The sequence below is a fragment of the Triplophysa dalaica genome, chromosome 1, assembly GCF_015846415.1.
Source record: "Triplophysa dalaica isolate WHDGS20190420 chromosome 1, ASM1584641v1, whole genome shotgun sequence".
Classification (NCBI taxonomy): Eukaryota; Metazoa; Chordata; class Actinopteri; order Cypriniformes; family Nemacheilidae; genus Triplophysa; species Triplophysa dalaica.
In genome coordinates this window covers 8486168-8509522 of record NC_079542.1, presented here as the reverse complement: position 1 = coordinate 8509522, position 23355 = coordinate 8486168, and the positions used below count along the sequence as shown (strand labels likewise).

The window sequence follows — 23355 nt, the reverse complement described above, 5'->3', positions numbered from 1 at the left end:
TTTATGACTGCATACCTTAGGGTAAAGAAGAGGTTAAATGAAAATAACTTAATTTTTCAGCCACATGGATTGGTATACAATATCGTAGTATGTTAAGTATATATTTTGAGAAATTATTAGATTACTGTGAGATATATCATTTACCCCTTCCCTAATGCCAAAATAATGGAATGACTTGTGATTTTTCGGAGAAAAAAAAAATTTCTATATAAAATATACAACAGACAGATTTGAAATTAAAGCCAAAATAAGTTAGGTTTTAGGAGGTAGAGTTAACATGAGAATCTAAATGCAAGAAAACTGAAAACATTTTTTTTAACAAACTAAAATGGATAAAACTGGCGTGTAGCTGGTAAGACCACAATTTAAAAAAACACGCCAAACTTTTAAAAACATTCTTACAGAACATTTCACCACGTAAATACTTGTCATGTACCTGCGAGAAAACAAGAAAGTTAATCGAAGCATTTTTCTGTTTATCTTTAACTAGATATATTCCAACTTATCACTCCTTAATATACCACCAGGTGGCATAACAACCTTCCCATTCTTTAGATAAATCTTTAGTTGTAGAATAATGTTTACAAGAATAATGGCTTTTTTAAGAAATCTGATTAAAGACAACTGTGTATAAAGTTGGAAACTAATATTTTGTATAATGTAACGTTAACCTAACGTTTACTAACCGCATGTGGGGCATTCATCACCAGAAAAAAATAATTCAGTGTCTACAAACAAATCGAAATGCAGAGCTACAGCAAAGTGTTACAGTTTATGTATTTACTCCATCTCTTAAGTTACATACGCCTTAAATCTGTGAGGCTTTTTGGTGGGGACTTCTTCCAATAGGGGCTGGCTGCAGCCTATGGGACGAGTACGTCACCTCCACTCGAAGCTCGAGCGGATATACTTCACCTAATTCTGACCTTAACGCGAAAGTCATTTATGAAATGGCGCTGTTTTTATGTCAAGAAATACTTGTAATGTTTTAATTCTGCAAAATTATTGTTTAAATGTTATTAAATCTAGACATTGCTTCCAGGTTTCTATTTAGAAATTAAACATTATAATAGTTACCAGTGAACAATAAATGAAACATCAAATTCATAAAAATGAAAAATGTGAACACAAATAATTTAGGAATTTTATATTTAAAGCAAAATAACTTAGAAATCAACCACAGTAAATGTTGAATAATTTCCACAAATTAAGTTTTAATTGTGTTGAGTAAAAAACACAAACTATATTTACAAAACACATCAACTGCAAGTAACAGTAAATAGCGATCAACAGACGTCTTCTTCTATCCTTTTAATGGCTCGCAACCAACATGTTTAGGTGTATATCGGCACCAATGGTAATGGGGTGTGTAACATCAGGGTTTTCAGGACTTTGGTGGATTTTATAAAAAAGCAGATTTTCTAAACCTGAATTTTAAAGAAATTCATGCAACATCAGCTAACATTCGCGAGACATCAATATTTTAATGGTTTAAAATATATAAATACATTGTGTTTATTCATCATTTTTGAATAATTTCACCGTAGCCATATGCGTTGTGCTTGCATTGCACGTTAAGACAGCATCAGTCTGCAAGTAGTGTAGGGATACTGAGATAAAATTAAGCCTACGAGTTAAAGTTTGAACTTCGGAGAGCTCAGTGACCCCATTTTACACCACCTTTATTATTGAGTGGAGGTGACATATTTCCTGTTCAAGAGTGGACCTCCACTCGCCCCATCGGCTGCAGCTAGACCTCCCGTTGTGATGTAGGTTTTGTGGGTAGAGTTTGATAGAATTGCTCTACGTAAAAATGTTTGATTCAAAAGTTCACATTTTTTTCTAGTAATTGAAAGCCCAGACATGTACATCTAATATGATAATATTTCCAAAATCCCTTTAGGCAATTTAACCTGTAACCTGCATTGCTAATCATTTTTACTCTTATCCATAGCAATTCAATACAAAGACAGTTCTCATGGAGAAAGTTGGCACCTTGCTTAAAAACAATAGGAAATTTCAGTAACCTTCCAGTTAATGAGTCATTATGAATGTGATATTACATTTTACACAGTTCTCCACAAACAGCTCAGCTCAACAGGTTCAATTGGACAGAAAGTCAATCGACGCCCTCACCAGTTGCCCAGTGGACACATCAACAGCTGTCACTTTAATTTCCGTATCTCCAAACTGCATGGTGGCACGAATCTCTCTGCGTTCTTTATCACCAACGCAAGCTGCTGTCGCCCCCTCGAGGAGATCTAGAGTTATGGCACCACACTTCCTCACCCCAGGGTCAGTAATGTAGATAACATCGTCAGTGTCGCTGCAGTAGATGTTGATGATAATCTTCCTCTGTCCCACTCTTGCTGGAGTGTAGCTCCGCCTCACCATCTCACCCAAAGCCACCGACTGATCGACGCTCACGAAGCGGTCTAGGATGTCAGTGCACCATTCTCGGCCTTCTTTGATGAGTAGCTTATCACGGGGGTGTCGGCGTTCAACGAAACGGTTTAAAACACCAACGCCGTAAGTTAACGGACAACGGCGTACACGGACTACGGTGGGGTCTAGACCAAACAAGACGGCACCCTTCAGGATGGTAAGACCCACATCGTGTGGAATTATGATGCGGCAGGTTCGCCCCAGTGCATTCTGGGCCGCTCGCTGAAGCATGGGCGACTCTGCGAATCCGCCGACCAAGAAGAGAAAGCGCACGCCTTTTACCTCTTCCTTCTGCATCAATTCCTCTGTCGATAAAATGTCAGAAAATGAATCAATAATCCTTGGCTTTATATCACTGTTAACAATCTTACCAATATGTTTGATGATATTGTTGATGGTCGGCTGAAAGAGTTCATTCAATGCCTCTGCTGACAGTCTCAGCATCCCTTGAGATGACCACTTTATGAAATTCATACTGACAGAAATATACAAAGTTAGACACATTCTTATTATAAAAGATGTCTATTATCTTTACCATAACGAAGTAATCAGCGAGTGAGCCATACTTGCTTTTGCGCAGGGCGGTCTCCACACTCTGCCCCCGCTGTCGTTTATAAAAGTCAATAAAGGAGAAGGGCAGCAAGATGTTTAAGGAGTTGGCCCGGCCAGGAGCTGCAGTGCGCTTGCGTGCTTCAAACGCAATTGTGAGGTCCACCCAAGCTGCTGGACGTTTCGCTTTGAAACTCTCAATGAAGTCAGTACCAAAGATCCGGCATAACATGGCCTCAAAAGCAAGATCGACACCAACTGCTCCATAAGGACCCCCTGAAAGACGTGGCATTTAGATAAAAGTCAAACTTAGTCTCACCTCACCTGTGTTTCAAATCTAAATTCAAATACATTGTTGTGGCTCTGATGTGCCCGGAAGGATGCAAAGGGAATTTTTTCACCATCATCATTTTTGTGGTATAAGAAATTAGATTGAGAAAACATTGTGTTATGATTTCCTTTGTCATTTAACTTAATTCCTGAAAAAACGTATCAAGATAGGCAGTTATACAGGAATTTGATTCTCAACTCACCCGAGGCTTTGTAAAGCTCCTTCAAACTGCCCTGCGGCTGCTCGATCTGATGCACAGTAAGATCCACTGTCCCACCGCCACAGTCTACCACAATATACCGATCACCTTAAACAACAAACATGCTTCACTTTAATCTTCACAGATCGCTTATCACAAAATAATTCTTACCAGAAACAACATGACTTGTTTTAATAACACCCCTGTTCTCCTCTCTCTGACCTGTTCCGTTCAGGAAGATTGTCTTTTACCAAACAGCCCTCAGACGTTTACGATACATTCTGAGATAAGAATGGTTTAGCTTGGCTCTTGCCAAACAACTTTACTTAACTACTTAGGAGAGGAAAGTATTTCTTGTTTGTTTACAGTGCAGCAATACTGGCACAATTTCAAAGGGAATGCTTTTTTGGAAGTTTATTGCATGTCTGCACCATTAAGAACAGCAAGAGATCTACCAAATGAGATCTGCAATGGGAGTATTGAATGAGTTAGATCCCAATAAACTCTCTCTCTCTCTCAATCCTTTATTCTACCTCACGTCTCCCTTTCTCTCCAGGAAACATCTGGAGCTAAAGATCTGATTATTTTGACCCTGCACCTTGTCGTTGTGCCAGGCATGCAGAGAGCCTTACACATACACACACTGTAACCACGTTCTTCATAATGAAGATCCTTGTACACACGTGCATAGGAATTAGTGTCAAATAAACAATCTTACATACATTTACATGCGCACAAAGAAAAACAGAGTGAGGCGGCGGGAAAGGTTTCACTTCACTGAGAAAATACAAAGTAATGCATTACAAAACCCAACAAATATGCGCGTGTGGGCTTAAACATGGTGGCTTTGGATTGTGATTTTTGGCCTTCTCTCGCTTGAAATCTCTACCACCATTTTTTGTTTGTTTTTAACATCATCGTGTTTTGTTACAGTGTAAGCGTTTTGCATGTTGGCTCAAATATTACCTGACGTCCGAACATCTCCAGTGAATTGTGTGTGCATGTTACTGTTTACAGTATGTTCCCGACCCTTACCCGTCTGCATCTCAGACCACAACTCTCCAGTACCACTCTCCACCAGAAAGGTTCGGCTATGCCTGGACCTGCGGAGCTGTTCGCGAGCTGAAACACAAAATGACTCCCTTAAATCTCCGAAACACTCACACATGGGAAGCATTCATCAAAATCCCTTCATGTGAGAGTCGAGGAGAGCGAGAGAAACATACAGAGATTGTAAGTACCTGGATCAATCACAAAGCAGCCTGGTTAAATAAACTTAAGGGCTTTGTTTGTAAAACTTGATCTGGATGTAAGCATGCTTTACGCTAAGCCTTGCGTTTATGCCTCATAAAATAAGCTTGTTTCATGGCTGTAGTTTTATAGGGGGTGTTTTTAGTGAATAATTACCTGCTAGCTCATCTAAGAATGATCTTTGCTTTCTTGAGGGGTTCCTTAAGCTATCATATTTCTTGGGGTACTTTTTATGGTCTTTAACATTTCCTCTTAGGTACAGTCTGTACGAAAACACAGGAGGATTTAAGCGCATTACTGAGAAATCATACCGTTTCTAACAAACACTGAAAGAGCAGAAACGTTACAATGCTTTAGGGACAGTCTGGAACCCATTAGAATGTGAAACAGAGAGAGAGAGAGAGAGAGAGAGAGTATAGTAAAAAGAATCAGTCCCAATGTGATCTGATGAGCAATGATGTTTCTATATAAGCTCAATGAGAGACCTGAATTGGCCATTCAAGAATGAAGTTACATTTTAAAAGAAGTTTTGGATACATCTGACTACCATATAGAACAGTGTGTGACCATTAGAAAAAATGAAAGAAAAAAGAATCATCTAAGGGGAAACTAATGTAAACAAGCCTGAGTAGAGAATGAGATCATGGTACACCAGCACCTTGTTCCAATTATAATACGATCCGTGTGTAGAAGTGTGTACGTATATTTTGTTTGAGTACAAAAACAGGAATGAATGATTAGTGTCTACATCCCCCCCCCGTTCTATTTGTATAAAATGTGAAATGTGAGACCCCTATTCTTGCTTTTGACAAGCATTCAAAGCCAAAACAGTGCCATCCTTCAAAGAGGTTGCTTTCTTAGCTCTGTGACCTCAAGGGACAACCTTACCAAGAAAATACCCCAAACCCAGAAAATGTCACGTCGATCTCTTTGTCTTAACCGAAACCACATGCTTTTATACCCAATCCTGCATCTAATGGAGCAATCTGACCCACATCTAACCACATAAAGCCACACATAGCCACACAAAGCAAAAACAGAGTTCCATTTTCAAGGAATGAAAGCAAACTTTATTCCTCAGGATTTAAACATGGTTCTCATTTATTGTTTTTGAAAATGTCATACCAAAAACATGAACCAAAAGAAGGTTTTTTTACCTTGTCTGAAACTAGAATCGAAGGGGCGGGACCCATCTAGATCGAGACCATTAGTCATTGGCCGTAGACTGAGGTCAATGACCTGGTGTAGACGAAGCTTCCTGCAGTAGATGGAGGCAGCCTCTGGTTCAAGGGCTATGAGAAGCTGTTCGGGAGACTCTGAAGTGGCCAGACCTGCCTGCAATGACAAAAATATCATAAATATCAAAAAGATATCATAAACCATTACTATTAAAATTCCTCATTATTAAACATTAAATTTATGACATGTTCAACACATTATATTGTGTTGGGAAAGGTGTGTAGGGAAAGACTTTTCATATGATTGATGATAAAACGGCGGCCGACTTCACCCAAAAATGAATTCATGCTCTTGTCATTCCAAAGCTCCAGAACACAGAAGAAGATATTTTAGATAACATCGGTGACCAAACAATATTAGTACCCACTGACTTTCATTGTATGGACACAAAACCACTGAGACATTTCTCAAAATATCTTCTTTTGTGTTTCAAAAAAGAAAAAGAAATGACAAGCAATTATTTTTATTTGAAATTAAAACTATTTAAATGAAAGCACATTGTCAACATCCAGACCATACTGCACAAACACAACTCACATTTCCTTTTGGAAATATCCAAATTCCACTGTACACCATTCTGTACACCATTTTCACACAATAGACAGTGTACTGTGTACAACAGGTGTGTTCACAAGGTTACCAAGAAAATATCATGACATCTTGGAAAGTAATATTAAACTGGTCCACTTGGTCTGATAAAGTAATGGAGGGAGGTGGGGTGACGGGGTCTCTCTCTCTCTCTCTCTCTCTCGCTGGGACAGGCGTGGTTTTCCTGTGTTTGTGTGCTGCTCTCCTGCATTGTTTAACCTCTGTGACATTGAAAGGAGGAAATTATCCTCAACCTGCCTCACTTCAAGTGAGAGATAGCAGGAGTAGCAATGAGATCCAGAGCTACTGGACAAATACAGTCCTGACCAGGTCATTAATCTAGACCATTGATAGGTATAAAATACAGGGAAATTTCAGTGGTTTTAACAGGCCAAAGCTGAAATTAAAAGAACCATAGAAAATTGTTGATTGTTATACCTTTAAATGTATTTTTTTATTATTACTGAACTATACTTATTTCTATGCAGGAAAAAACATGTAGACATGCATTGCACACACAGACACATATAATTGATATCAGGTTCAGTCATTTCTTGACACACAATCTCTTTTACACACATGCACAAACATCTTTCAACGTTCCTTTTTCCGTGTGCAATGAATGACTTTTAAAATTGTACAATTTTACAGATTTCCTGAATTGCACTTGAAGGCTGCGGCACATTATAAGCATTGCAAGATTGTATGTGTGTGCATTTTGTGCACACTTTTTAAGGTAAGATGTGTCTATGAGGTCCCTACTTATATAACGTCAAAAGTGTGTCAATGTTTTTTGTCCATACTTCAGTGGAGCGTTTAGGTCTATTGAAGACATTGTTGAGTTAAAGGTAAGTAAATTGTGAACTATCCTTTCTCCTTTACTGTGTCAGTGTGTGCTGAATGCACTAAAAAGTGCTTGGTTATGCTGTTACCAGATATGCGGCTTCTCGCATGAACTGCTTGGCCGGTTGCCTCCACACAGCAGGAACTGTGATGACCCATCGTACTTCATTACCTTCCAGCACTGAAGATGACTGGTCCTTCACCTCCTGAAACACACACACTTTACTATTTTTCCAGCTCTTATCTAAACTGCATTCCACAGATAACATTTTTGTATGTGTATTAGCTATTGATATCCTGCACATTCTGTGCACTAATATGTATCTTAAGAATCTGCCCCGAATTAATAACCCACAGGATACATGGCCGGAGGTGTGGGAGAAATCTCCATGCTGGTGTTTTCTCACAAGCCTTTAGGGGCTGGAGGAAGCGAGAGGAAGGGTTTGGATCCGGCCAAGACTGACTAATGATTGGCCCAGAACCATCAGAGTCTAAAGAGTGGATGTGTTCTTGTTTGTATTTTTCTCTTCATGTTCAGAAGGAGCTTTAATCTGGTTAAAATAGTCACCATATCCTTTTCACACAATGGAAAGAATAACCATGCAGACAATAATGGTGAGTGAGATCGAGTTATTTGACTTTATTAGAATATCTGTCCATTAATTTGTGTATATGTAATTTGTCTATACCTTTAAAGCATGTTCTCTGAAGAATTTCAAAGCATGAGCGAACACCTCAATGGCTCGAACTCTTCTTCCACTAACAGAAACCAGCTCTGTCTCCATAGTGAGATCCTGAAGCAAACCAAGAGAAATTACAGCAAAACTGCTCACATAAATAAAATCCTTTTCATCAAGTGTAAAGTAGATCTGGCTTTTCTGACAGTGTTGTGATATGTTATCGCCCCTAAACTGAACAGATCTTAAATCTCAATAATAATAACCTAATAATAATCTATTATAATCAAAATCCTAGAAATGTCAATATAAGTATTGTGTTTACACTGGTGCTGTGGATTTTCATTTTGAATTTGTCAAAGTAGAGCCAGTGCTTGGCTTCCTCGGGGTCGAGGTCGTGGTAGCTGTCTCGGGCTGCAAAGCCAAAACTGTGGAACCGGAGGTCAGGGGTCAGCAGCAGACATGTTGGACTTTTCTGATTGGCTACTCCAGGGTCCCCTCCCTCCCATCGTCTGTTGGAAGAAATAAGTAGATGTCTCAAAGTCAAAGTCATTTTTTCAGACCATGTCCATTAGGGATACCCAAAAATTAAAATATACTGACCCTTGAGTTATTCCAAATCTGTATAAATTTCTTTGTTCTGATGAACACAATGAAAGCTTAACCAAACAGTTTTTGGACCCCATTGACTACCATAGTAGGAAAAATTACAGTGGCAGTCAAAACTGCTTCAGGACTGTTTGCTGTCCTACAATCTTCAAAATATTTTATTTTGTTTTCAACAGAACAAAAACAATTATAAAGTAATTTTCCTACTATGGTAGTTAACGGGGTCCAAGAACTATTTGGTTATAACCATCCTTTAAAAATCTTTCTCTGTGTTCATCAGACCAATGAAATGTATACAGATTTGAAACAATTGAATGTGAGTTAATAATGACAATTTTTTTAGTTTTTTGTGAACTGTCCCTTTTAAGGGATACATATTAGCATCTTGAGGCCAAAATATCTCATTATAATTCCAAGTTAGAATGTGTTGTTATGCTGATATCACAAATACCTCATCATGTGAATGGTCTCAGGATCCTCTGTGAAACTGAAGGCATACCCACTGGAGGTGGTCCCAAAATCTATTGCAACAACTACAGAGAATGGACGAGCCACGCCTGGTCTCACTTCAGTCCTCTGGATAGAAAAAGTTAAATAATGCAAAAAAATTCAGATGAGTGGATTTTGAAGAGAAGGAAAAAAACAATGTCTCCTGGTACAGAGAGTAACTGACTCCTCCCTCTCTCTCTTTTCTCTTTTGAGTGTAATGTTCAGAGATGCAGACCTTTCATCTAAAACCACCTTTTTGTAAACTTTAATAAAACAAATTCAAAGTTTGAGTTTAAGGTTAATAGTCTACTCACTAAAATTGAAATAAAGCTTTAAAAAAAATCAAACTGCCATGAACGTCTCACTTTTTCGTATATCATAAGTTTTTATCCCTGCGGGAGAAAGTCTGCTCTCAAACAAAATATATTTGGCCTGCCACAGAATGCAGAGTGCTTTGATTAAAGATCAGTTCCTTCCTCAGTCACTGTCTAAGCTTCAGGTTTTCTGCACGTCCGAGTAGAGTCTGGATATTTATTGTATACAGGATACATCAAGTCAAGTGTATGACCTTACCGGAGATGGGGAGGGAGTTAAAGGTGCGATACTGCACTCATTCCTGGAAGGAGAAGGGGAACCAGAGGGAGATGTGGATGTTGATCTATCTTCACCTGAAAGAGAATGAGACATGGCATGAACAGCGTACATTGGTAAGCAGCCCACACAAGATCTGGACGCCCTGTGCCTGAAAACTCTGAGACCAATTAATAGATGTCAGAATTTCTGCCAAATTCCATTATTGGTTGCCCAGGCAATTACACCCAGCTGGATGGTTTTGTTGGAAAAACACTGCACTGTAAAACACACTTTGTGCATGTGAAATAACCCAAAACCTTTTGTGGCATTGGTAAGTTTTCAAGGATATTTAAGGCATGGAAATTCATCAACATGACATATAAAGGCTGTTCTGGAGGTCTTTGACTAACATTGGAGATGATATAAGGAGTCAACACTCTCAGCAAACACACTGATAACACTTGCATTGTGGACGTCTCATATCTGCTGCAACACTGGCAAAGAATTTCAGAAGCAAAATTCCAATAACTTCACTATTCATATGCAAAATGTATGCATGAAATTTTCCTAGATAAAAATGATAGCGAATACATCATCAACATGTAGTGATCACATCTCACAAGGTCATTCTAACATGCCTATGAAACTCTTAAACATGGGTGGAATTTACTCAAGGGTATGACAGGAATGTTATCCAAGCGTACAGATATTCTCAAGAGTACAGAGCGTAGATAAGAGAGGGTCACACCCCTGTCCAGTATTGTTGATGGAATTGACAGTATTTCACACGAAATTGTTTCTATTCATCTATAGAATTGAATAGAATAGAACAGAATAGTAATAAAATAAAGAATCAGATGCTATGAAGTGTTACCTTTGATTTGTAGATCATTGGCATTAAGATGCAGGAGGGTGGCCATTGTGATTTGACAGGGCTTTCACAGCCTAATAAAAAAAACATCTTAGAATTAATTTTAAACAGTGTATGATTAATAAAAGAAGAGCAAAAACTAAAGAAATGATCAATGGCATTAGGACAACCTAGCTGCAACAACAAAAACATGACCTAATGGTCAAGATGTGTACAGATCGGTGCGCGCTAAACACATGTTTTACTAGAGCTGAAATTTCTCCAAGCTGTAGTTGGGCTCTGTTGTCCTAGACAAATCTTGTGAAAAGAGACATAATAAACAGAGCTTACAGAGTAAACAGAAACAATACACAAGACTGATATCAAACAAATACTACAGTAATATCAGAAATACAGAAAATCACTTCTCTATGCTGTGTTCTGAAACCCAAACTCCCGTGTCCCCCCAGATTTTCTCTTTTTCTCTCCTACCTCAAACCTTTTGGAGTCTGTCCCAACTTAGTCATTTTTCACTGTTAGTTTAAACATTCTTAGTGTTTGTAAATGTGTAAGCAGGAATAGGCAGCACATCACAGGACTTCATTAGTAGTATATAAACAAGGAACACTTATTGTGCATGTTTCTCAGTAAAAAAGGTTTACAGAAAAAATAGCGAAGGTGGATAGAGAGAGAGAGAGAGAGAGAGAGAGAGGGGGGTGACTTGGGGCCTCCCACAATGCTTGTTTAGTAAAGGGATCTGACTGAAATATATTCTCCAGATGCTTATACTGTATTTGAGCTACGATGGAGAACAGAATACCACATTTGGCTCTGAGTGACTTGCAAACATTTGTGAAACAAAGACCATTTAGTGTATGCTGGCATGTTTTACTGAAACGATCGTAAAAAATGCTTTGTATAGTTATACACATATAAAGATCCATCTTTTTCAGTGAGACAAAGAAATTGGATTGTTTCATTTCAGTTGATTCAGATACAGTTTATCCAGTTTTAGTGCACAGTGTGAAAAGTTTCCAAAAATAACAATATGTTCTTTTTAATCTATGCAGAATTGTTTCAAAATACTTATCCACACACAGTATAACTTTTAAATTAAACGATGATAAAAATGTGAAAAAAATTGGATAATGCATGTCATTACTACTACAGTTGTTTGATTGAGATTATCTATAAAAACACTTAAGTGGGTTAATCAGCAGTTAATCCTCATACCCAACATAAAATATATCTAAAAAAGCAATCTTCTAGACATTCTTGATATTTTAGAGAATGACTAAATATAAAATAACTCATTATTAGTTAAGCAATCATAATTTTATCCCACACAGGTTACAAATGCGATGCTCCATCAATACAGCACAGAAGACAAATCACCACACCTGATCCTTTCAATGTGCATTGTGTTTTAACTCACCCGTTTAAACAGGAAACAATGTTTTAATGTTCAGGGTTGTTTATTCGCTGATCAAAGTCCACAGTCCCAAAAGGAAAATCAGATCCAGCCGTTGCAGTAAACACAGACTTGTAATGATGCCTTTGTAAAGAACTTTCAATCAAGAAAAGTTCTGAAGGATTGATCCAAAGTGTTTCAGATAAAATGTATTCCTTTAACTTTCTCTGTGTCCATAGTCAAGCAGTCAATCCCTCATCTTTTTTGGAATGTTAGGGAGGAATGGTTGAGAGAGGCAATCGTGCACATGGACAGGGGCTGGATGTGCAGGTTTCTGTAATGAACCGATGAAGGGAGGGGGCTCTGACTTAAAGCTGAAATTCAATGACCATGTTTTGGAGTGTGTTGGTTGGCGAGAGAAAGAGAGAGAGAGAGAGAGAGAGAGAGAGAGAGAGTTTAGAATGGCAGTCTGTTCGGATTAAGTCATCTGACCCCCTCCCTCTTTTCCTTCATCCCACCCCCTGCATCCAATTCTTTCTTCCTTCTCACTTCTCTTCTAGCTTAATCTTTTTTCTTTCTTTCCTTCCTGCATTTTCTTTTAATTCATTCTTTCTTTCTAACAAAACAAAACTTCCATAAACTTCCATAAATAGTTATACACGCATACAAATGCACAAAAAAACTTTGTCTTGGAAGAAGATGTTGGCATCATTATTTATCATTATTCTGCAAAATGTTGTGGTTTTAGCATGCCGTATAAGTAGCATGCAATATTGCTGTGCTGTTGTAAAAGGGATAGGAAAAGGACCTTCAAAATGAAAATTTGTCATTATTGAAACGCCTCTTGACATTTCAAACCTGTATGACTTTTTCACCTGCAGAACACAAATGAATTTATTTTGAAAAATGTTGGTAACAGGTAATGGGTTTTTGGTTAACCAACCTTTTCAAAATACCTTCTTTTGTGTTTTTCAGAAGAAAATCACACAGGTTTAAAATAACAACAGAATGACAGAATTTTATTTTGAAGGTGAACTTTTCCTTTAAGGTATTGCTTATGTTGGATGTTCTTGGTGGTTGCTTACTAGCCTGAAAATCAAAAGAGCTGACTTTAAACTTTCCATTATATTGAAAATGTCCCAGTATGGGACATGAGTTTCCCCTTTAATGGTCTTGAATTTTTACCCTTTTTATTATGAGGAATAATTTAACAACTATTAGTCTGATAGCAAAACACAAAGCACATTTCGTTTGGAAGTCTGGGGTATATTAAGAATGGCATTTACATCACTGAGCATTAAGGGCCAGTCTCAAAGTCATAAAAAGGCCGTTTTAAACAGTTTTAATCACCTCACTTTCTTTTGTCCATTCTGCCACTTTTAACTCACTGAATCTTTCCATATAATCCATATTTCACTTTATGTTCATGGACTCAATCCCAATATCCACCGTGTCATGCATCTTTTTACAGATTAAAACTGATACACTTATCAGAAAGAAAAAAAGAAAGAAACATTTTCTGTTTTAAAATGATACAGAAGTTGCAACCTGACTGTCCAAATATGGAAACATTTTAAATATATTTTTTTATAATACGGCAACTAAATTATTAAATAAACTTATTTTCTTAAGAGGATGCCAAAACTATCCATCAAGCTTAAGGGGCTAGTTCACATAAAAACTAAAATACCTTCATCATTTACTCATCCTCATGTCATTTAAAACCTGGATGACTTTCTTTCTTCTGCAGAACACAAAAGATATTCTGAAGAACGTTGATAGCCCAACACCGTTGGAACCCATTGACTTCCACTGTATGAAAACATACAAGTCATATGCAGTGAAATTCAGGTTTTGAATGAAATGACTCAAGAGGATGAAAAATCACTTTTTATTCTGGTTGATTTAACAGTTTGAATAAGCATGCTTCGGCAGCTATCAACCCACCAACTTTGTAGTATTCTTGACAGTCTATGAGTACAAACACAGCAAACCACCCAATGCTTTCTTTGTCAGACAGGAAGTAACCAAGTGAGTTGACAGGAAGTGAACAACCCTAAAACTAAGTTACTCGTGCTGCACACTGAACCAGGAAGTGCTTTGGCGCTGATGGCGAACACACCTCTGAATTTCCCCTTGTAGACACCACCCTTCCCCTTTCGAAAGAGCTGCCCATTACCATGCTACGTGTCGGCCTTTGGCGATGAAGATTGCAAATTGTAACGATTGTACTAACTCCACCAACAGATCTCTCTTATTAAGATAACGAATAGAGATCTGTCTGCTTTGCCATTTTATTTTTTCACCAGTTCTTTGATAGCATGCCCATGCGTGTGTCGCGTGTGTGATAGCGTGCGTGCGTGCGTGCACTATCTACATACGAGAGTAAACCAACCCATGTCTTTCCTGTGACTGTTGTCTGTACTTGAGGAAAAGGTGGGCCCAACTTAATCACATCCAAATTCCTGTATTCAGTGGGACAATTAGAGTATGTTAAGTCTATTAAAACACCAGAAAACTGGACCTCTGGCCTATTTGAGACTGTGACCCAGACTGAAACAGAATCTCTAGATGGAAAGTTTATTAGTGTGAGAGGTTTGGCAATATGATCATATTCATTAACAGCTCTATTACACCACCTACTGGTGTTGTAAAAATAAATATATTCTATCATTTTTCTCTTTATTCAAGCAACACCTTCGCACATGTAATTAGTATACAAAAATGGGTCAAAAAACTATATAGAAAAAAAAGAAGTTTATTAAAATAATATAAGAATTAAGAATAAATTGATATGCAGTTATAAACATAGCAAAAACAAACTTTGTAAAGTTCACAAATATTTGAAGTCTTGATTGCTTTCATATTCAAAGAATCTCTTATACTGTTAATGTACAACCTTAAAAGTACAAATAACCTGATTAACGTAAATAAACAGCACTATTTGATCTTATTTGATCGATTTTCATTAAAGCCAAACAGTACATTTCAAAAGAGAGAACTCGGACATTCGTTCATAAATTTAATAAATATTTTAATTTAATATTTTAAACAAAAAATAATTTATTAAAACAAACATGTTAGTGCTTTTATCCACTAGTACAAAAAAGGACCGGAAGTTTCAGTCAGTGGCTGTGTCTGGGAGGCACGAGCTCGCCCTCGTTTGTCCAGACTGTAGAAACACAGGTGACGTCAAAATGTCGTTCGTGTTAAATACACATTGCTCAAATTAGAGCATGAACTACGAACCTAACACATATTAATAATAATCTCACTTGCGTAAAACGTTCAATTTTGAATGCATGTACGTATACACATTCAACCGAACCGACAAATACGCATCAAACTGAAGTACCAATATCATCCCCGGAAGTTACTAAACAATCTCCCACCATTATTATCCCATGTGTGTCACTGCAGTTTACAAAAACGTGATTTTATCAAATGCAAACATACCAATCAATAAAGTATGAGAGTGGTCAGCTGTTGTCACGTGACGAGCACGTTTGGTGATTTACGCAGCACACTGAAAACATCAGGACAAGCGACACGCGTCTTTCATTTCGACTTTTTCATCTTGCTTTGTAGTTTTTAAAGGTCAAAATACAAAAAGAGTTGGACACGTGTTTTCTACGCTCATTTTGCCCATATAAATATTCCCGTTGGTTCTGGTTTAACTTAACATTACAGGTTTAACAGTTACCTCCCTCTCGACCATCGGAGGAATACGTTGAAAGTAAGTGGCAAATACGTATACATTTTACGAGACTTAATTGCCTTACAAAGTAACGTTAATAGTAAAACGTTTAATGTTACAAACTTTGGCACGTTTGCTGCTTGACATCATAACCATGTGTTTATCGTGAACTTGATAGTATTTTTTAAACAATAACATGAGATGCATAGTAGTGTTACTACGTAACTATCGTCGCGAAAATCTTCCTAAACAATCGTCTTGTTTTAATAAAAAGAAATGTACAGATGCATGTGTTTTGACAAAGAGGGAGGGGGGTGATGCATGTTTGTTTAAACAGGAACCACATGACCAAATCGCTCGTAATGTGTTTTTCTAATGGCAGTCAGCCATCTCATCTTCACACAACTAACGTTCCCTTGCAAATTAAAGATCGCTCGTTCCGCGCGGTGTTAACTTAAACTCTTAGTGAGATCTGACGGATATCACGACACGAGCACCAGCGATGCCAGGTAACGTGACGATGTTTCGAGTCTGTTTCTGTCTTGTGTTTTCATCTCGATGTGTGTTTGTGTACGCACGCCTCGACCAGACTTGCCTGCGTCTGTGTCACACAATCTGTCCGAAAAGCAGCGAAGACCGCAACAAAAATGGCCGTGCAAACGGGGTCTTTGTTGGGTTGCAAATCTATATAAAGTGGTGGCTTGTGTTTGTTTAGGGGGCGTTAGGTTTTCTCCTCTCATGAAGTTTTGTTTTAGATGATCTGAAAACTCGGATGTCACGTCACGGGTGTTTGAGGCCCACTTGAACCGATCACGAACACTAAACGCAAAGGTTGTCATTGCATATATTTGTATGCGCAAAACAAGAATTGAACTCGCGGTGTTTATACGTTTGCGTGTACTTTTAAGTCACTCGGGTCTGTGTAATACTGCAAAAGTAGATTTACACAATTGGCTTAAAGTGGTTATGTTCGGACGTGTCTCCTCGCGGTGCATTCGCGCTTGACGCGTTGAGGACAATGTGTTTAGTTTCGTACATTAAACGAAGGCTTTGTAACAAAAATATATATACATTACCAGTGTTCTGAAATACACACAAAGAGAGGTAACTGTATATCTGCTTTTGTGTTGTTATTTTAGGACTGTTTATCTTAACACATGTATACAGTGACGTAGTCAAACGGGTTTATGTTGTTGCATAAGCTCTGTGGGTTCTTAGTCTGACATGTAGCACATTAGTGCACTTGTCTTACAACTGCTATATTGTTATCAGCTTCTTATCGCCGACGACCGGTTTTATGACATTTGTCTGTTTTTGTGTAGAGTTTATATAGACTAGTTAATAAAGTTAATTTATTTAGCAAGTCTGATGATAATTACGTCTTGGTAAATGTTTTTGATACTGTAGTTTTTTTTTTAACCTGATACTTGTTCTGTATATTGCTTAACATTGGGGCCATAAAATGATTTTATAGTAGGACATTGTATTTATGTGGACTATGATCCGATTATGTTTTGGACTGCTTTGATAATCGGCCTTGGCTGTCCCATAGTTTAAAACGAGGCGATGTAGTTTTTAAAGTACGAATGTTTTTTAAGTGTGTACAGGGATACAGGGATTCATTTGTTGATTTAATCATATTAAATACTTTATGGTGATGGATGTTGTAGTGTATTGTATTGTATGTGTTTGCATATGTGCAATAAAAACATATTTGTAGAGAAATAGTTGATCGTAAAATGATATCATGGTTCATAATCTTCTAACTTTAATCGTGTGTCTGTGCAGTCAAACGTTTGCTGTTTTTCTAAGCACAAACATTTTTATCTGTGGATCTGTCAGACACAAAATAGGCTCCACGCCTCACAAAATGTTTAGTTTAGTTAGAAAGTATACTATCTTTCTGGTCATAACCAGCTTTTTAGTCAAATGCATAAAGGCCCGGTCACGTGTAGGTCATGTACCAAAACAGGTTGTCGGGACACATATCAAGATTTCCAGGTTTGTGTTTCAGGAACAGATTGCAACATTCATTTATAAAGCATTGTCAATTTAAACAATATGCATAACACCAGTAGGGAGTGTGTGAGTTTGAATCCCTTTCCCCTCCCCCTAGGCCTCTCGGTGCCTTTTCACGTCATCAGAGATGAGCGTTATACGCAGGGGTTAAATTGGGCCGGTGTCGTCCAGGGCGCAGGCGGAGCCCCGGCACGCAGGCTGATCATCTCGCTCTGCTCCCCGCCTGTGTGCGACTCATCCGGTGTTATTGAGCGCCACTCAGTCGTGCGTAGGGATGGGTACCGAGAACCGGTCGTTTTTGGACCGGTACATAATTGGGTCGATACCAGAGTATCGATAAGCTTCATGACAAACGATACTGCAATCGATATTTGCGTTGTTTTATCTTTGTGTATTTGGGTGTTAAATGGCGAATTAGAGGCTGCTGCTGCTGGTTGTCATTTTCCATCACTGAATGATGTCCGAATGGCCGAAGTTTGCTCGACGTATGTAGGATGTCTAGTAATTTCCGGGATGTTTTTGTAATCTGCTTGTTTAGCGGGTTTATGAGTGAACGAGTGGCATGGTTGCTCTTGTGGAGCTTTTTATCGTTCGCGTTTCACAACGAGGAAGCTTCCGTCAAACACCCCTTTGCGGCAACCCATCAAAATAAAAGTAATTTTTTTTGAGAACAAGTTATAACATTGTTTTTAATAATTCGGCCACGGAGTACATTTACTTTCTTTTAGTAAATTGAAGTTAATTTGCTAATAAAATTGTAACCATACTAAATATAATTAAAAGAAATACTTGCTTAGAAAAAATTTATGTGGACCTAAAACCAGAATGGAAAAAAGAAATATGGTCTACCAGACAAATTACTATAGTGATGTAACGTAAATATGTTGAATTACATTTTGTTGTGCTCCTATCCACATGCTATTTGCCGTCAGGATTATGCCAAGGTGGAACACACATGTTTTATGTGGCATTTTCTGTTTGGTCAGAAGCATTTGTAAACTGCATTTGTAAAACTCAGGTGTAATAAAGAAACTTAAAATGTTTAACATCTTTTCATGCGTTTTTGCATCAAATTATAGAGCGTAGTATTGATAACATTATTGATAAGTACCGGTATCGATATCGATAAAATCTTAACAATACCCATCCCTAGTCGTGACCCAGTATTAATCTCAAGTTTAAGTAACAAGTTACCTTTTTTTGTCAGTGTATACACTTACATTGATAATAGCGCAAAAAAAGAATTATGTGCGTAACGTAGTAGTAATCCAACTCGCAATCGTAAATTAACCATGTGCCCGCTGAAATGGTTTCATGCGTTCCATTCCAAAGTAACATAGACATGTGCACGATTAATCGGGGTTACAACTAAATCCTGCTTAAATCGAGCTGGCTGCGATTGTGCAAGGTATTGATTATTTTATTTATGCATAGCATGTCCGTGAAGCACGGCTCTGGGATCAGAAGGAAATACTGCTCAATCTAAAAGTAGTGCAAGTTTGAGTCAGTTATGAAGTGCATTTAAAAATTTACACCCGTCAAACATAATTATAAATATACTTTACTATCATGAAAATACCTGAGGTGCTTTGAGGAACAGTGATAAAAACATGTCCTTAGGCATTTCCTAGATTGTTTTTATTCCAAGGTTATGGTCTTCTTCTGTAGTGCGTATTTGGAGTTTCTGCACGAGAGTGCCCTCTTGGCTTTCAGATGCAGCAGCATTTTACCGTACTTCATTCACAAGTTGTGCATAAATCACATGACATATATTTTCGGTGAATTGTCCAGATGTCTATTCCAAAGAGATCGTCTCTATGCCCTACTCTCTTCAAAAAGTAAAGCTCTTGATGTGGAGCTTTGGAGCTTTGTGAATTGCTGGCATCTAGAATGACTTTGATCAGCATTTTATTTTTCATAACGAAGGGCTCTCTCAACTTATATTTTACAGTTTGTCAGTTAACAAGATTATAAACTTGGTATACGCACCCCTCAAAATTCAAATTTAACCCTTATACGTACAAATACATAAAAAAATATCTTTGTATTCTGCTTGCGCACAATAATTAAAATGTGTATATAATTTATTCTTAGAGCCAACAGAAATGAATGGACCTGACCTAGGGAAGATGCCGGTGGGTGGGGCTCCAGGAACTGATGGAAAGGACTCTGTAGCCAATGGGCACAAAGAAAATGAATCCAACCCTTTTGCAGAATATATGTGGATGGAGAATGAAGAGGAGTACAATCAGCAGGTACAGCCCATTTAATATGTAAAAATACCAGCCGCCACACCATCCATGCAAATATGCTGAAAGTCACTAGTTGATCAAGTTGGGTTTCATACCTTTGGCAAAGTATGTGTTAGTAAACAAAAGTCTGTTTTTCTAGGGCAAAACCTAATAAACACTTTAACACACCGCACCCACGTTTTAACACTCATGTTTTTTTTTCCCCTAAACTTTTATTGTCTGACTTGCCTTGGGCCGCAATCACAGATGACATGTTTTTTTTGTGGCATTTGGGTTAATACACGTCAATTATGCATGTACTGTATAGTTCAGTATGGCACCTTCTAAATCAAGACAAATGTGATTTTAATTATTCCTGGAAGTGAACTCTGTTGCTGTTCCCACAGGTGGAGGAGGAATTGCTTGAACAAGAGTTCTTGGAGCGCTGTTTCCAGGAGATGTTGGATGAAGAAGATCAGGATTGGTTTATTCCTGAAAGGGATCTTCCCTCTGTGGGACAAATACAACAACAGCTCAATGGACTTTCTGTCAGCAACGGCAATGGAGACGAAATCTTGGTAAGCTTCAAACCTGAATGGCATGAAATGAAAATTAATCTTATGGCCTTTATTTTTTGTTTTCCCCGTGAATTAAAGCTCAACCAACATCTTTAAAGAGCACGTTCCCCGCGATCCCAATTTTTCAACCTTCAACACCTAGTTAGTATGTAATGTTGCTGTTAGAGCATAAATAATACCTGCGAAATGATAAAGCTCAAAGTTCAGTGCCAAGCAAGACATTGTCTGTAACAGAATTTGCTTTTCAAGGAATACAGAGAACGGCTGTAATTGACTACAGCCCTCTACTTCCCGGGTACATTATGTCACCATTCCGAGTGCTTTTAATAACCTCCGCCCAAAGGAATATGCCTAAAAAGGGTTGGGGCCTTCCTTAGAGAAGAGGAAGAGCTGCTGGAGCAGTGTTCAGTTATCAGAGATTGTAAACATTTGACTGAGCTAAACTACTTTCACTTCAGCTGGTAATAAGATTTCAGCTACACACATTCTAAGATAGCCAACGGTCAAATAACAGCTTCCATAACTTCAACATCGGCTGTGAAAGCTGTTCTGTGTAATACACTGATATTGTGCAGGTGTGCGCATACCTTTGTCTAAAACACTTCTATGAAACGTCCTCTGAAGTCCTGCTTGCAGTCTCCTAGTCTGTCTGCTTGTTTTATTACCCAACTCGGGTCCAATATAAAAAAGCAAAACTAACGCTTCTGTTATTAGTGTTAATTAATATACAAAGATCGATGTTTGCACATGCACTAGCAGACCTCTGTTACACTTCGATCGATCTGCATGTTCTTACCTGATGAAGTTAAACTGACGCCATTGTTACTGTTTATTGCTAAAAGCCCAAACAGCATGAGAAGCGTAAGCCAATCACGAAAGACCTGGTCAGCTTTACCAATCAGAGCGTTTTGGAAGGAGGGACTTTATATAGACTGCAATAAATCCAGTCGTTTTGGTAGAAGTGGGACAGCAATGAACAATAGCCTTGAAATATGTGAAATATAAAGTGTTTTTTTAAATTAGAAACATGAAAATCCATTGTTAAACACCCAAAAAACATAATCAAAGCCTCTAAAACAGGCAAAGACTGGGTTCTTTAAGTCCACTTATACACTCATTTTTATTCTGCTGATCTCCTAATAGAAGTTTTGTGATGTTACATGTTGTCCAATAGCTCACACTGGTTTCTCTTTGTTTCAGCGGAAGAGCATCTTAAACCCCGAGGCAAAGGAGTTTGTGCCAGGGGTGAAATACTGAGGATCATTATTCTCATCTGCATCATTCTTCACCCTCGCACCCGCATTCATTTGACCATATACTCATAGACTGTTGTGGCCATATTTAGTGGTCACATAAATGCACTCTTTACACACTTCTGAAGGGGCCGGAGTACAAATGTGGATAATGTATCGGGTGGGAGGGAAGTTACGGGTGATTGTCTATAAGCTTTATATTTCTGTTGTGTACAAACCAAGGGTATTAAGTTGAAACACTGCCTCTAGGAGGTGCTATCACAAGCTGATATCATTGCAAAGCTGTTTATTTTCCTCTACCCTTACTGAAAGGGCTGTTTTTGTCAGCTTGTTTCACAGTGTGTGCCTGATCAGGTCTTTGCGTTCCTTCCCATTTTGTTTTGTGTTTTTTTTATTGGTCTTTTTTAGAGGGAGGTTTTGATATCTTGTATATATGTTCACATTTCTTGGTTTCAAGGGGTGTGGCCATACTTGATTGGAGCGGCTGTGGGCGGGGCCTCTTGTGTTGGATGCTGAGGAAAGGGGAATTCACATGAATTCAGTTTTTATTTTGAATTGAGATCGTTACATGCAGGACTGAATTTCATTTAAAAATGGAAGGAAAAAGGCAAATAAAGATTAAAAGTTCATACTCATTTTGGTTTTGACTCCACAAATTGATTCAGATCAAAAAGTGTCAGGTCTCCCAAAAAGGAAAATTCTGTCATCACTTACTCTTGTCATTTTTAACCTTTATGACTTTCTTCTGCAGAACTCAAAAAATACATTTTATGAACGTTGGTAACCGATTGACAGAAAGCCATTGAATGACAGAATTATCCTTAAACATGCCCTCAGCTGTGCGTACATTTTAAAGTAAGTGAAAATATAATCTAAAAAAGCCTTTTTAGTATCCAGTCAGTTATTATCTTTGCCATTTTGATCCTTATTTTAAAATGAATTTGATAAATAAAAAAGACTGACAGCTATAAGGGATTGAATGGAGTTGCTTGTTGGTAGCAAACCTCACAACAATGAGCTTTTAAAGCAATATTACAGAAACTCCTAAACCTGAATCCTATTTTAGATTTTGACAAGTTCAGTGATCTCAGTGGGTTCCAAACGAAAATCAATATGTTACCAAACAAATATGACTGGATTCTGAGTTGGAATAATTCTGTAATACAGCCCCAGGAGTATGCATGAAGATGCAGAAATGTTGAAACTTCTACACATGCTTTTAGTTGCAGTTGCACCCATTTCTGCTCTCGCTAGTGAGAAAAACAATGACACATAATCCGTGGTTGACGCTTGACTCCAATTAAATTTGCATTATGCATTGCCACAGATCTTTTTCTGCATACTCTCATGTTCACACTGTTCTGTTATTTCTGAGCCTGTGCTATTTACTGTAGACAGAGGCCATGCACACAATAGGCACATCAGATGAAAAAAGCAGATAGTTCACTCTTACCTCGAGAGGTTCTTTGTAAAGTAGGCTAAATTAACAGACATGAAAAAGAAGTTGATTAAAAGATACACTT

General features: G+C 38.0%; 2 protein-coding genes across 4 annotated transcripts; one reads left to right on the top strand and one right to left on the bottom strand.

The window, feature by feature from the left end:
- Positions 1-60: 60 nt before the first annotated feature.
- Positions 61-12397, bottom strand: hspa12b (heat shock protein 12B). Of its 2 annotated transcripts, XM_056747014.1 has the most exons (13): positions 12079-12397; positions 10668-10738; positions 9794-9888; positions 9183-9307; positions 8448-8634; positions 8135-8239; positions 7535-7651; positions 5933-6110; positions 4560-4646; positions 3528-3632; positions 3012-3270; positions 2817-2920; positions 61-2750 (listed from the first exon to the last, which is right to left on the bottom strand). In XM_056747014.1, exons 2-13 carry the CDS (start codon positions 10711-10713, stop codon positions 2104-2106), a joined length of 2055 nt encoding a protein of 684 aa, XP_056602992.1. In that variant the 5' UTR covers positions 10714-10738; positions 12079-12397; the 3' UTR covers positions 61-2103. The 2 variants fall into 2 exon arrangements, with proteins under 2 accessions (XP_056602992.1, XP_056602983.1); XM_056747005.1 differs by having other exon boundaries at positions 61-2920.
- Positions 12398-15205: 2808 nt separating this feature from the next.
- LOC130422101 (polyadenylate-binding protein-interacting protein 2B-like) lies at positions 15206-22467 on the top strand. 2 transcript variants are annotated; one of them, XM_056749472.1, is made up of 4 exons: positions 15206-15790; positions 19865-20025; positions 20409-20579; positions 21780-22467. In XM_056749472.1, exons 2-4 carry the CDS (start codon positions 19876-19878, stop codon positions 21834-21836), a joined length of 378 nt encoding a protein of 125 aa, XP_056605450.1. In that variant the 5' UTR covers positions 15206-15790; positions 19865-19875; the 3' UTR covers positions 21837-22467. The 2 variants fall into 2 exon arrangements, with proteins under 2 accessions (XP_056605450.1, XP_056605449.1); XM_056749471.1 differs by lacking the exon at positions 15206-15790 and adding an exon at positions 15873-16260.
- The last annotated feature ends 888 nt before the right edge of the window (positions 22468-23355 follow it).

Coding starts and splice junctions, on each gene's coding strand:
- LOC130422101 (XM_056749471.1), top strand. Junction 20,026..20,408: donor AAGAGGAGTACAATCAGCAG/GTACAGCCCATT, acceptor CTGTTCCCACAG/GTGGAGGAGGAATTGCTTGA. Junction 20,580..21,779: donor GCAATGGAGACGAAATCTTG/GTAAGCTTCAAA, acceptor TCTTTGTTTCAG/CGGAAGAGCATCTTAAACCC.
- hspa12b (XM_056747005.1), bottom strand. CDS start 10,713: ATGGCCACCCTCCTGCATCTTAATGCCAATGATCTACAAATCAAAG. Junction 9,308..9,793: donor TAACTCCCTCCCCATCTCCG/GTAAGGTCATAC, acceptor TTTTCTATCCAG/AGGACTGAAGTGAGACCAGG. Junction 6,111..7,534: donor TGCGAGAAGCCGCATATCTG/GTAACAGCATAA, acceptor TTGTCATTGCAG/GCAGGTCTGGCCACTTCAGA.